The sequence below is a fragment of the Labrus mixtus genome, chromosome 16 (genome assembly GCF_963584025.1).
Source record: "Labrus mixtus chromosome 16, fLabMix1.1, whole genome shotgun sequence".
NCBI lineage: Eukaryota > Metazoa > Chordata > Actinopteri > Labriformes > Labridae > Labrus > Labrus mixtus.
In genome coordinates this window covers 393,901-408,678 of record NC_083627.1, presented here as the reverse complement: position 1 = coordinate 408,678, position 14,778 = coordinate 393,901, and the positions used below count along the sequence as shown (strand labels likewise).

The following is a 14,778-nucleotide window of genomic DNA, read 5'->3' as shown; positions in this document are numbered from 1 at the left end:
CTCGGGCCTGATGACATCACAGAGCCACAGCGGTGTTATGGAGCGCCGCATCAAAACACAGCGGTGTGATGTCAGCAGGGTCGCTCTCACGCTAAAGCAAGACGCTCAAAACCACCGGCAGAACTTATATTTATATTTTTAGTAACTCTTTACAGCAAACAGAGTTTTTAGGAAAACTTATTTCAATTTGAGTTCATGATGCTGAAGTGTAAAACCCTGCAGTTCCTGGAGTGTCCACTAGAGGCTGGCTGCAGAAGCACAGGAAGTCACATACACACCCATTCTAAAAAGTCTGTTTTTACAGCAGAGATTAACATGTTTACAGCCTGGTTCAAAAAAACAAATAGGTGTGATTAGCTCATGTCTCGATGGACACACACTGTACGGGGGGTGAATGTTTTGATGACTCATCAGTTTTGATTTGATGAAGGATAAGAGTTATTCACAATAAGGCGTGTAGCTGACCTGATTGACAGGTGGGCGCGGTGTAACGGTTTGCTCTGTGAGGGTCTCTGGGTCATGAACGTTTAAAGTTGATTCTCTGATGTGGATGGATCACACGCTGTTGGTTTGTGTGTCGGCCTGTAATCCTAATGAGCTGTGACAGAAGAGGACGAGCTGCAGTAACGAGCTCAAGAGAGACGCAGGAGTACAAACCCAACAACCTCCTCCTCTTCCTCCTCTTCCTCATGTCATGAAAAGTGGAGACATTATTAGAAACAAACATTTGACTTGCACTCATCCATCATCAGACCCCCCCCCCCCCCCCCCTTATGATGTAAGCCAACATCGTCTCTGTGTGTGCACAGCAGAAATTAGCGCTCCAGCATATTAGTTTAAGCATACAGCACATCATCATCATCATCATCATCATCATCATCATCAGGTCGTTCCTGATATCTGACTACAGCTGCTCGTGTCATGATGGCGCTCTTTTCACTGTCACACTGCACGCCATAGCTGGAGCTGTAGGCCAGCACACATCCACTCTTATAAAGAGTCAACATATTGTTCATGTAGGTGGAGCCCCCTGCTGGCCAACAGAGAACACTACAAAGAGGAGCACAGCAGACGAGCAGCTGAAAGAAACACTGAGTCCACTTTGTCTTAATAATGATTTTAATAAATAAGATAAATAAAACAAATCAGATAACTGAATAAAAAGCTGACAGAGCAGAGAGAAACCTCGAAGTCCTGCGAGCTGTGAAAACATGAAAATAACCAAAAACATGTTTAGCATTTTAAGTTCACTGACTTCACTTGACTTTGTTAGGAAACCAGAGAAACCCTCATACAGACGTTTCAGAGACCACTCCGGCGTTTGGTCAAGGCATCGATTTAACGTCCAATTTGATCTGCGGTAAATCTCACAAAGTTCATCACAGATTCACGGAGAGTTTCACCGTGCATCTCGTGTTTAAAACGGTTAAAAGAGCGTTCAGGTGTGACATTGCAAACAACAACAGGTCATCATGTGACCTTTGCTGATTTAACCCAAATATTTCTACATGAACATGAAACATGAAATAATCCGGTATATTAGATCATAAAGAGTTCATAGTCATCGTTATCACAGAGGGGACGTCTGAAGAAAGATAAATGACATGAATCACACGCTCCCTGCTCCTCAGCGCTCCTCTCCGTCCAGCTCCTTGTGTCTGTGGAGACGGTTAAAACCCGCCTCAGCTCTCAGCCTGTCGTTAGCTTGACTGAAAGTTAGACTGCGTCGATCAAGTGTAGATATTTTTAAAACGCGGAGAAAAAAACAGGAGAGGAGAAAGGTGAGACTTTAATGACTCTGATTCTTTATTTACAAGATCCACAGGACACACATTTTAATTAACGTCAATGAGTATGAAGCATGACAGACTGATTTACTGAAATGCTGACTCATCATCTTTGTAACATTATATAAGGAGATAAGAAGCAGAGTTACATGATGTGAATTTGTTATTTAAGTTAAAGTATGACATCATGAATGTAGACACACCTGGTGGATCAGGATCATCAGTACAGGTGATCAAAACAACATTTAGACTGATTTAGGTTACATGAGTGTAACTCCGCCTTTAAACACTGGGCGGAGTCTCGGCGTGTAAAGTAACGACTGCAGGTGATTGTGAGCGTGTTGGCAGGAAGTGTGACATCAGTGTGACTTCTTATGTTTTCATATTTATGGGATGTTGATCATTATATCTGCAGATTATAGAATCCTGACTGACAATAAGTTTGACTCAATAAGTCCCTGAGGCACGCTGCACGTCCAGACCAGTAGGGGGGCCCCTGAGGGCTGACATACATTCAACCAAATCAGCGACCCAAACTGTGAACATTTTGCAATGACAGGAAACCTCTCTAAGGGGGCCCCATCCGACAGCACTCACTCTCGTTGCCCTGCTTAGCGTCGCAGCATTATCGCTGTGAAAACCAATGAAAGTGAAGAAAGAGAAAAGAAGAGGAATGATCTTTAGGAGAGAAAGAAGAAACAGGAAGAGGAGGAAGCGTCAGGACTCTGGCAGATGTGATGGCGATGAGCGCTGGTTGGAGGACCCCCCCCCCCCCCCAATTGATTTTAGCACAGGGATCCAAACCGACTTTAGAACGGCTCAGTGTGTAAGCTTTAAACATGTTGTTTAAAAAGAGAGGAGCCGTGGGTCAGAGGTGTGTGGACGTCTCAGTGCGGCACGGCCGTGCTGGCTGCGGTGCTCATCTCTTTCTCACAGATGAAGGGGAGGTTCATGGAGCAGGGGGCGTCGTACCAGCTCCGGATCGCCACTCGCTCTAACACTCGCGTCTTGACGATGTAGCCACAGTCCTCGTTGATGTGGTTGTTTGGTTCGCCCTCCTCCCAGAAACTACGGAACAGAAAAGAGAAAAACATTTCAGATGTTTATTCAAAGTCTTCAAAAAATAGAAATCAGAGTTTATTAAGAACGCTGACCGAGCGAGCGACAGGGCGATGTGTTCAGAGAGTGGACGGGGTCGCAGCTGGACGCTAAAGTTTGAAGCTTTAAGTCGATAAATGATTAAAAAAATGTCAACAGAGAGAAAACGCTGCGGAGAGCAGGAAGGTGATGAAAAGATCTCTGCAGGACAAAAGAGGAAGAGGAGGAAGAGGAGGAACGTCAGGAGACAAAGAGGAATGATTAGTCAACAGGTTAGTCACCAAGAAATATTCTCAAAAAGAGGAACCTGATGATTATGAGAAAAAACAGGAAACATCGGGGGAAGAAGAACAAGAATATTGTGGTTTCAGCAGAAGTGAAAAAAATCAAAGACAAGAGGACAAAATGGAGGAAACAGATGTTTCCAACGCTCTCTTTTGGGCTCCGAGGTCAAAGGTCAGGGTCACCTGCAGTGCAACAGAATCAGATGTCACATCTGGAACTTCTCAAAGTGTAACTCTTCAGTGAGTCTTCTTCAGATTGTTCACTTTTTGAATAAACTGACTAAACAACAATAACAGTGAAAGTTTAATAAAGGCTGCCGATGATCGGTTTGAGTGAACACCAAACTGCCATCAAGTCAACAGATCTAAACTGCTCTCCACTCCTCCTTTTAAATACTCCATGGGGCTGATTCACACTGAAGGACTGCACTGCTTTTTGAGCTCCTTAAACCCGCTAAGGTGTCAAAAACGTTCCGTATAATTGACATAACGCACGCAAGCAGGAGCTCAAAAAGGTTCCTCTAGGGGCGCTGGTGGTGCAGTGGTTAGTGCACGCATCCCATGTATGGAGGCTGTAGTCCTCCAAGCGGGTGGCCCAGGTTCAAATCCAACCTGTGACTCCTTTCCTGCATGTCATTACCCACTCTCTCTCTCCCTGATTTCTGACTCTATCCACTGTCCTATCGCTCAGAAAAAGACCAAAAATAAATCTTTAAAAAAAAGGTTCCTCTAGACGGGTTTCTTTTTTCAGCCAATCCAAAGAACTCTTTTTAGATTCAAGGTCACCAAATAAATCTGTCCTGGGATGACTAGAAGAAAACAAGGAAGTATTATGTCCCGCCTCTCTAACCTCCTGACTCTCTTTGTTTTGGCCTCACTCAGTGGAAACTAGGCCAACGCCCCCCCCCTGTGCAGCTCCAGGCTCAGACCTGTGCCAGAGTCTGCAGGTATGTAAGAGGTCAACCGAGGTAAAAAGTCCAATGGTCTGTGTATGTGTGTGTTTGTCTAACGGTGTGTGTGTGCAGACTCTCTGGAGCCAGAGGACTTCACTGTCACTTTAATGGTTGACCCGGGCCCCATTCAAGATCTGATACCCCAAACACCCTGAACCTTCTGTACGGGCTGCAAGAAGCTTCGTTTTTATGTTAATGTGACATATTTGTTTCTTTAAATCAAGGCTTTACCAAACGATACTTTGATTAGCTTTTAGAAGCTTGTGGAATAGATGCTGTCCTGCATGCGACACCATTACTCCGGCTGTCTCAGACCACCTACCCTCCAACCAGACTGCTGCCATCCACCCATTTCCAATGATCCTCCGTGTCCCCGTCAGTGATCCCAAACCAGAATGAGTTCCAGTGACCTCTGGGTAGAAGATCCCACAGAAAAGTCTGAGAGGAAAAACACACACACACACACACACACACACACACACACACACACACACACACATTCATCACTGAGTCACTTTGTAGTAAGAAACTTTTCATGAAGCAGCTGAAGAAAAGTTGATCAAAAATAATTCAGCCAATCACTGTGCTTCTGTAATTAAAGACAATCAGCTGACGTGCACCTCCTCATAAATGTGTTTAAAGGACACAGACAACAAGCCCTGTGATTGGTCCCAGTCCTCTGGCTCGACTGATTCAGCAGCCGTCCCCCGATGTCTCCTCTCTTTTTCTTCTTTGCAATCATTTCATTTTAATCAACAACTGCTCAATGTTTATCGTCTCCAGCTCCAACACGCTGGCTTTCAGTTGCCATTAACAAGAAACTGGCGATATAACTACTACTACACGGCCAACACAGACTCACCAATGACTCCAAGTAAGCAGCGCTCATGACGGCTTAGTTAGTGATTATTGATCTGACTTTAGTCAGCTGAGCTAAGAACATGACACTGAGGACTGTAGCCTCAAAGAAGTGTAACTTTTCTTTGATGAGTGTGAGACATTAAAGGCTTAATATGTGATTTTTTGATCCAGCAGATGTCGCCCTTGAGCACCAGCATGAAACCAAAACAACTTGCGCTGCATTGTTGTGTTAGCATGCTAATGCTAGCGATCTTTATTATGCTGGTATCTTCACACTGCATGTAAATTTACCTGAAATGAGCGTGATCTAGAAACACAGTTAAGCAGTGAGTACAGTATGTTATTCTTCTTTTCTCTAGTCCCTCAATTAAACAACTTTTATACACGAGGGGAGGAGTCAGCCGGCCATCCGGGCGATGTAAACAAAGTGAAGATAGGACTCTGAAAACTCTGAAAACATCACAGACAGTGGGACTCGGGTGTTACAACCATTGTAGACAGTCATGACTCACAGAGTTATTTTCAGAGGAGATACTTGATTTCTACATTTAAGTTTAAAAAATCGATTAAGATTAAGATTAAGATTAAGCCTTTAAAGGAACAAGACCACCTTCATGTGGTGTCATGTTGCATTCAGCTAAGCTGAGTGTTGATGTCAGTCAGGGGACTTTGTGTACCTGCTCCTCAGCGGTGTGGATGATGGCCAGGTAGGCTCCTTTGCTCTCACAGAACGACTTGCTCTCTGGCCAGCTCCTCGTGTTTCTGGAGATGAAGTAACAGCTGTTGTTGAACAGCAGCCAGTCCGGCGGGCAGATGATCGGAGCCTTTGTTGTCGGTCTGACCACGTCAGGAGCTGATGACACACAAAGAGAGAGAGAGAGAGAGGAGGCAACTGGTAAGTAGATCTAAGATATACATCATACTCTGTCAAAGTCACGCTGTGTAGGCGATGAAAGCTGACATATATCTGTAACCAAAGGAACCTTTTGCAGTCGGCTTAGCATCAAGTTTGGCCTGCAGCTCGTCCCTCTGTTTCTGCAGCTCGTCCCTCTGTTTCTGCAGCTCCTCCCTCTCTTTCTGCAGTTTGCTGATGGTGACGGTCAGAGCCGACACGTTAAAGTCCTGCGTCTGCTTCTGTGCCTCTGCGGTGGCCTCAGCCCCGCCCTGAGATTTGTTTTTATCTGTGGAATAAACAAGAAAATTTCAGGTTTATACCAAACGCATCTTTGGTAACATCAGCTAAGCTAACGGTCACGATGACAACGTCTGTCCTCAGTGTATTACTTTAACCTCTGCAGGGCAGATAACACTCTAAATACACCTGAGAATCTTCACTTTAAGATTCTTCTCCCTTCACATGTTGAGCTGGAAGCATTTATCTCATACGCTCTTCAAAAGGAGAAGCAGCTCGTACACAACAATCGTACACACACACACACACGAACCTAACATGTACATCAGCGTCACTCTATTGGCTAACATGCCTGAAGTGTCAACGGTGCAAAGCTCAAACCTCTATATCCTCTTTTTTCTTTTTTTTTTAACCTGAATCTGCTCATTCTGCGTTTTTAAACATACTGTTTGTAAATCAGTTTGTTCAGCATGATGAGCAGCAGGCGCATCGTGTAATTTCATCCTTTCTAATGTGGTAAAATATTTAATCATATTAAATAAAGACATAAAGACTTTTAAGACAATTTAGATCTATTAGGAATAGATCACACATTCACACACTGATGGTAGAGGCTGCTGAGTAAAGAGTCCATCAGTAATAACTCATCCATTCACACACTGATGGTAGAGGCCAATGAGTAAAGAGTCCATCAGTATTAACTCATCCATTCATACACATTCACACACTGATGGTAGAGGCTGCTGTGTAAAGAGTCCATCAGTATTAACTCATCCATTCATACACATTCACACACTGATGGTAGAGGCTGCTGAGTAAAGAGTCCATCAGTATGAACTCATCCATTCACACACTGATGGTAGAGGCTGCTGTGTAAAGAGTCCGTCAGTATTAACTCATCCATTCACACACATTCACACACTGATGGTAGAGGCTGCTGTGTAAAGAGTCCATCAGTATTAACTCATCCATTCACACACTGATGGTAGAGGCTGCTGTGTAAAGAGTCCGTCAGTATTAACTCATCCATTCACACACATTCACACACTGATGGTAGAGGCTGCTGAGTAAAGAGTCCATCAGTAATAACTCATCCATTCACACACATTCACACACTGATGGTAGAGGCCGCTGTGTAAAGAGTCCATCAGTATTAACTCATCCATTCATACACATTCACACACTGATGGTAGAGGCCGCTGAGTAAAGAGTCCATCAGTATTAACTCATCCATTCATACACATTCACACACTGATGGTAGAGGCCGCTGAGTAAAGAGTCCATCAGTATTAACTCATCTATTCATACACATTCACACATTGATGGTAGAGGCTGCTGAGTAAAGAGTCCATCAGTATTAACTCATCTATTCATACACATTCACACATTGATGGTAGAGGCCGCTGTGTAAAGAGTCCATCAGTATTAACTCATCCATTCATACACATTCACACACTGATGGTAGAGGCCGCTGTGTAAAGAGTCCATCAGTATTAACTCATCCATTCATACACATTCACACACTGATGGTAGAGGCCGCTGAGTAAAGAGTCCATCAGTATTAACTCATCCATTCATACACATTCACACACTGATGGTAGAGGCCGCTGAGTAAAGAGTCCATCAGTATTAACTCATCCATTCATACACATTCACACACTGATGGTAGAGGCCGCTGAGTAAAGAGTCCATCAGTATTAACTCATCCATTCATACACATTCACACACTGATGGTAGAGGCCGCTGAGTAAAGAGTCCATCAGTATTAACTCATCCATTCATACACATTCACACACCGCTGACGAAGCAGCGGGAGCAATTTGGGGTTAAGTGTCTTGTCCGAGGACACATCGGACAAGCTGGTGATCTAACCCCTGACCTACCAGTTGAGATATGGCTGACTCTACCACTGATCAACAGCTGCCCCCTTGTGCTTCATTACGTGATTTTGAACTTACATAATTCACAAAACAAGAAAAGCACATGAGAGACTTCAGTCAGTGTTTGTACTCACAGTGTGTAGAGACGGCTATGACGGAGATCAGCAGGATGGCACAGAGCGTAGCCAGGCAGATGGTGGCGAGGCGGTACAACACGGGGCCACTCGGCCTGGGTATTACTCTGACGTGGGAGACTGGGTGACCTGGAGGTAGTGAAGTGGGGACAGGATATTAATACAGATAAAAAATAACATTTTCCACATACTGAATAAGACTTAAAAAGATAGTCACAATGAGCCTTGTAAATGTGAACGTTATCGTCTACTAGGTAATCTTCACTAATTCGTCTCATATCAATGAAAAGATGAAAAGCATTAAACACAGTTACTGGATTCACACTGAGCATAAAATCCCTCTTCAATCAGTGCTGGGGTGCCACAGGGATCTATTCTTGATCCACTCTTATTTACATCCAACAAAAAATTTTTTTTACTAACGAGTCAATTGCTTCACAACCACCAGGGTCTGGACTACATGGGGGGGGCTCAGTGACAAATAGAGAAGAGGTGGTTTTGTGATGTAGAGAGAACTTCCTTTATGGCCGCAGAAATCTTAAACTGTTCCTGAAAAAGTCTTTAGTTCAACTCTTACAAACACAAACGCCCTAAAGTAACTCCTCACTCCCTGTCTGCTCTGACAGGAGCGATCAGACGATGAGTGAGTTTAATGTTTCTGTGCTCCTGTACAGATAATCAAAAAGCTTCATGGAAAGCTTCATGTATTCATCTTCTGTTTTATGAGCTCCATATACCTCATGTTCACTGACTGATGACTCACTCTTTCTTTATAAAGATATTCTTCTCTCGGCTCTGTTCAGACTCGTTAAACATGTCAGAGTGTTTTCTGAGATGTGCACAATCTGGTTGAACTAGAATCATCGAACAAAGCAGAACGCAGGGAAGGAAAACATTTTAATGGGTTTGGATGTAAGGCGGCCGAGAGTCGGCGGGAAGATCGACTCCACACGAATCAAGAACTGAAAACGTATAAAAACATTTCTGTCAATACTCGTTTTTTAAGGATATCTGGACCGACTCCTAAGAATATTAAAGATCCAATCAGTAAGATGGGTAGTGACTGAAGACCCAAAAACAATATACATTGTGCAAACAAGATATTCACTTTTCTGAAACGTATGGAGCCCTGAATTCACAAAAAATAAAAAATTATATCTTGTGCCCACAAAATAATTATATTAGAAAATAATAAATTGTTTAACATCATGATTTGAGGATAACTTCTGGAAATTATCCTGTGGGCATAAGATAATATACTGCTCACAAGACATTTACTTGTGCAAACAAGTTTTTTTTTTTTTGTTTTTTTTTACTTTTTGGGACTTCAGGGGCTCGTACAAACATGTTGCTCGCATCAAATGAAATATGTGCATGTAGTTTTCAGTCCACCGTCTGACATGTTGAAGTGAAGTAAATATCAGACTGGATCAACAGGAGATAACATGATTTAAACACAGAGTGCACAGCTGTGATGAAGGAATACAGATGTTGTTAATCAAGTCTCTCTCTCTCTCTCTGTGGCGAATTCTTACCGCTGTGTCCAACATCTGGCCTGCGGTTGAGCTCGTCGTAAGAGGCTTCGTCGTCTATCAGTTTGGAGTACATCCCGTCGCAGGGCAGAGACCCCCCGGGTGTCGACATCTCAGTGGGAGAGGAACGAGACAGGAGGGGAACTATGACTGTGGAAAGTTTCAGAGAGGCGCGTAGTTCTCCCAGTGAGGCTGCTCCCTGCTCTCCCCGTTTATATCCAGACGGCCCTGAGATGAGCTGACGTCAAGTTTCACACAGGAAGTAGTACCCGTTCCTGTTTTGTTTAGGAAAATAAAAGCTTGTTAAAAGTTTGCGCAAGGTTTACGGTTTAAAAGCTAAAGCACACATAAACACACACATAAAATAAAACAGTGAGAGATAGTCACCTTTAGAAAGTCATCATATTTATAAGTTCCCTTCTTTTTGTTTGTTGTTGTTGTTGTTTTTGTTTAAACTCAGTGTCTGAGTCCATGTTGTCTATGTTTGGTTTTTCTTGCACTTGTAATTGGTTTCCCCTTTTTCATAATAAAGTTTACAAAACTGTATGTGAGGAATCAATGAATTCAATAATAAATCTACGACCACGTTCACGTTCACAGAAATTATCTCGGAAAACTGAAATGTTTTACGTTTTCAAAAAAGGCCAACATTTTGATATCAACCGCTGTGCATGCTAATCCACAAAAAGTCTAAACACTGCAGTACACAGGCCAGACCAGTAGAGGGCGGTGTGACTTTTAATTTAACAGCACGTGCATGAGCACATACCAAGAGTCAACCTCCGGTGTTTAAAACTGAAGCCGATGCTGAAGTGTAAAATCCTGCAGTTCCTGGAGTGTCCACTAGAGGCTGGCTGCAGAAGCACAGGAAGTCACATACACACCCATTCTAAAAAGCCTGTTTTTACAGCAAAGATTAACATGTTTACAGCCTGGTTAAAAAAACCAAATAGGTGTGATTAGCTCATGTCTCGATGGACACACACTGTACGGGGGGGTGAATGTTTTGATGACTCATCCGTTTTGATTTGATGAAGGATAAGAGTTATTCACAATAAGGCGTGTAGTGTCAAAGTGTGAAAGCCCTACTAGATTACTAGATAGTATCAAAGTTTATATTCAGGTATCATGACAACCCTCCTAAGTATATGACGATCTTTAAAGTGTGTTTTAATATTGTTATTTATATTAATAAACAATTAAATATAATTATTAATAGAACCAAATTTGACTAGATAAAACCCCAACAAATGGTGCCCCGTGTGAGACCTTCAATAAAACCAGCTTTATTGCACTGTTAATGCACAGTAATCCAAATTTTTAATCCTAAAAGAGATTTTCCTTGAGGAAAAATTATCTTTTCTTTTGAAGATTTACTTTTCTTGCTTGTTGTTTGTAATACTTATTTGTTTGATTAAGTTAATTGATTTTGGATTGATGTTGCTTTGTTTAAATAAATTCTGTTATAATTTAAGAGAGCAGTTGTTTATGATTACTGGTGTATTTGCATTGTGATATAAGCTGGGTGCGAGTGCTTTGTGCCCCGATTATCCTTCATCGATCACTTGCTTCTGGCGAGGTTGGACATGTGTGGGTCATCTGGCCCACTCCGGACCGCTGACACTGGGCAGTGTGGGATAATGGGTATATAGTTTACACAAAGGGTTTTTATTCTTTCACTTGAGTGGAAGCATTGGTTTGGCAGTGACGTCTCATTCATATATCAGAGCTGGGGACCAGTGGGTGTCTTCAGGGCAGTTCTGCTCTTGTCTACTCAGTCTCCTCATGGGGTGTCTTAAAGGGTCCCATATTGGAAATATGTTTGGTGAAGGGACAACCTTGATACGATAGATTACGCTTGGTTACATTTTAACCTTGGTTCTCTGAGTGAAGAGGTTGTCCCTTCACAAAGACGCCACTCGGATACGGTGTCAATCAATATAAATCATAGGAGCATGCGGACATGGGCCTTTTATACTCTTGCATGCAGCCATGGGAGTGGTGTGTCTTAAAGATTTGTCCTGAATGGAATCAATTCCCATATTGGAAATATGTTTGGTGAAGGGACAACCTCTTCACTCAGAGAACCAAGATTGCAATGTAACCAAGCGTTTAACAAAGTGAGCTTGGTTGTCATGGTAACAGTCACCCCTGTCAGTGCAGCTGTAACTGCTTTGAGGCCCAGGTAGTGAGCTACAGTAAGTTAGAGCAGAGGTAACTCTGAACCACAGAGAGTGACCCTGAGTGTGACCCACTATAAGATTGCATCAGTAACTGGAGATGTTTGTACGTCCACACAGATTTCATCACAGCTGTCAATAAATAAACACCAGCTAGACACTTTGTCAAAGTTACATTTAGTTTGTACATATTGTTCAATGTTAACATGATCAACAGAGAAATGACAACAGATTTATTTACAAACATCCAGAAATGAATTCATATAAACCAACACATGATCAATATTTCGGTTTGGGTTCTGGGAAATTACAGTGAAGAATAATCCAAATTTCCGGACATTTAAAAGACAAAATAAATAACTTGTGATACTAAAAGAATAAGAGAGTGGTATCCAAGGGTTTTTCCACCTTTGACAAAAGTACTTGTTTCATTCTTTAACAGTAAAGTTTCCTCTACTGTGAGAGTTTCCTCTCTGTGTGCCTCCCTCGTGAACATAACTCCAGCTGATTGTGTAACTACAACGAGAGCAGCAGAGTAGTTTCTGCTGTTAAATCTCATAAAAGTCTTCAGATTTTACAATTAACTGAAATTCTCTAGTCTCCCTCCAATCATCTCCCTCAGGTTCAGAAGAGTCTTCAGTCTTGACCTCAGTCTGTGTTTGTACATGTCTCTCTGGATCTGAGTTCCTGACTTGTTCTGATCCTCCACAGTCCTCTCCATCAGCTCCTGTTTCTGCCTCTCTGTTTAGCTCAGTTTGGTTCTCATGAGTCTCTGAAGCATGACAGCCAACACGCATGTGTCTCTGTAATTGGAAAGGCCAAGAGAATCTTTGGTCACATATTCTGCAGCTGAAGGGTTTCTCCCCTCTGTGATGAGCCATGTGGAGTGTAAGGCTATGCTTTTGATTAAATGTTTTGTTGCACTCGGAGCAACTGAACGGTTTCTCATCTGAATGTATTATCATGTGTCTGGTCAGAGATCTTTTACATGTGAATCCGTTCCCACACTCAGAGCAGCTGAAGCGTTTCTGTTCCAAGTGATTTTTCATGTGTGTGGTCAAATTATGTTTCTTTTTGAATGTCTTACCACACTCAGAGCAGCTATGTATCTGTATGATCTTAGCTTCTATGTTTTCCACAGAGTTTAAACCTGACTCATGTTCTCTGGTCTCCTTCCAATCAACATTAAAGTCTTCAGTCTCAGGTTCAGAAGAGTCTTCAATCTTGACCTCAATCTCTGGATGTAAACATCTCTCTGAATTCGAGTTGGTGACTTGTTCTGATCCTCCACAGTCCTCTCCATCAGCTCCTGTTTCTGCCTCTCTGTTTAGCTCAGTTTGGATTTCATTGGGTTCTGAAGCCTGACTACCAACACACTTGTGTCTTTTTAACAGAAAAGTCCACATGAATCTCTTGTCACAAACAGTGCAGCTGAAGGGTTTCTTACCTCTGTGACGTGCCAGGTGAACGTTCAGATGAGACTTCTGTTTAAATGTTTTAACACATATAGAGCAGCTAAAGGGTTTCTCTCCAGTGTGAATTCTCATGTGCCTGGTCATATTTGCTGTACTGCTAAATCTTTTGCCGCAGACAGAACAACTCAATGACTTCTCTCCTCTGTGAGTCATCATATGTGCAGTTAGACCTCCTTTACAGTTAAATCTTCTACCACACTCAGAGCAGCTGAGGAGTTTCTCTTCATCATGGTATCCCATGTGAGATGCAAGATAAGATCGTCGGCTGAATTTTTTGCCACACTCAGAGCAACTGACTGGTTTCTCTCCTCTGTGACTTACCATGTGTCTGGTCAGACTTTTCTTATAGATAAATTTTTCACCACACTCAGAACAACTGAACGTTTTTTCTGCAGTGTGAATTCTCATGTGTCGGGTTACGCTAGCTTTTGTTTTGAATGTTTTACCACACTGAGAGCAGCTAATAATTTTCTCCTCAGTCTTTGGTCCCTTATCTTTAATTCTGTCCACAGAGTTCAAACCTTCAGTCTTGACCTCAGTCTGTGTTTGTAAATGTCTCTCTGGATCCGAGTTCCTGGCTTGTTCTGGTCCTACACAGTCCTCTCCTGTTTCTGCCTCTCTGTTTAGCTCAGTTTTGTTCTCATGAGTCTCTGAAGCAGGACAGCCAACACGAGTGTGTCTCTGTAACTGGAAAGGCCAAGAGAATCTTTGGTCACAAACGCTGCAGCTGAAAGGTTTCTCCCCTCTGTGATGAGCCATGTGAATTGTTAGACACTCCTTTTGATTAAATCTTTTACTACACACGGGGCAACTGAATGGTTTCTCTCCTGAATGGAGTATCATGTGTCTGGTCAGAGATCCTTTACGGGAAAACCTTTTACCACACTCAGAGCAGCTGAAGCGTTTCTGATCAGTGTGATATTTCATGTGTGTGGTCAAATACCTTTTCTTTTTGAATGTTTTACCACACTTAGAGCAGCAGAGTGATTTAATATCACTTTCTGTTATATTGTCTTCTATGTTGTCCACAGTGTTGACACCTGACTCATGTTCTTTGGTCTCCGTCCAATCATCATAAATATCATCAGTCTCAGGTTCAGAAAAGTCTTCAGTCTTGACCTCAATCTCTGGATGTAAATGTCTCTCTGGATCGGAGTTCCTTGCTCCCTCTAGTTCTTCCTCTCTGTTTAGATCAGTTTGGTTTTCATGAGTCTCTGAAGCCTGACCACCAAAGCACTTGTGTCTTTTTAACTGAAAGGTCCAAATGAATCTCTTCTCACAAACAGTGCAGCTGAAGGGTTTCTCCCCTCTGTGACGTGCCATGTGAACTTTCATATGAGACTTTTGTTGAAATGTTTTACCACATTCGGAGCAGCTAAAAGGTTTCTCTCCCGTATGAATTCTCATATGTCTGGTCATGTCTGCCTTACGGCTAAATCTTTTACTGCACTCAGAGCAACTA

At 42.5% G+C, this 14,778-nt stretch overlaps 1 protein-coding gene across 2 annotated transcripts; it reads right to left on the bottom strand.

The window, feature by feature from the left end:
• Window positions 1–1,782: 1,782 nt before the first annotated feature.
• On the bottom strand, window positions 1,783–9,865 carry LOC132991151 (CD209 antigen-like protein C). Of its 2 annotated transcripts, XM_061059774.1 has the most exons (6): window positions 9,665–9,862; window positions 8,130–8,258; window positions 5,967–6,164; window positions 5,661–5,836; window positions 4,445–4,560; window positions 1,783–2,855 (listed from the first exon to the last, which is right to left on the bottom strand). In XM_061059774.1, the coding sequence occupies exons 1-6, from the start codon at window positions 9,771–9,773 to the stop codon at window positions 2,675–2,677; spliced, it is 909 nt and encodes a 302-aa protein (XP_060915757.1). In that variant the 5' UTR covers window positions 9,774–9,862; the 3' UTR covers window positions 1,783–2,674. The 2 variants fall into 2 exon arrangements, with proteins under 2 accessions (XP_060915757.1, XP_060915758.1); XM_061059775.1 differs by lacking the exon at window positions 4,445–4,560 and having other exon boundaries at window positions 9,665–9,865.
• Window positions 9,866–14,778: the final 4,913 nt, after the last annotated feature.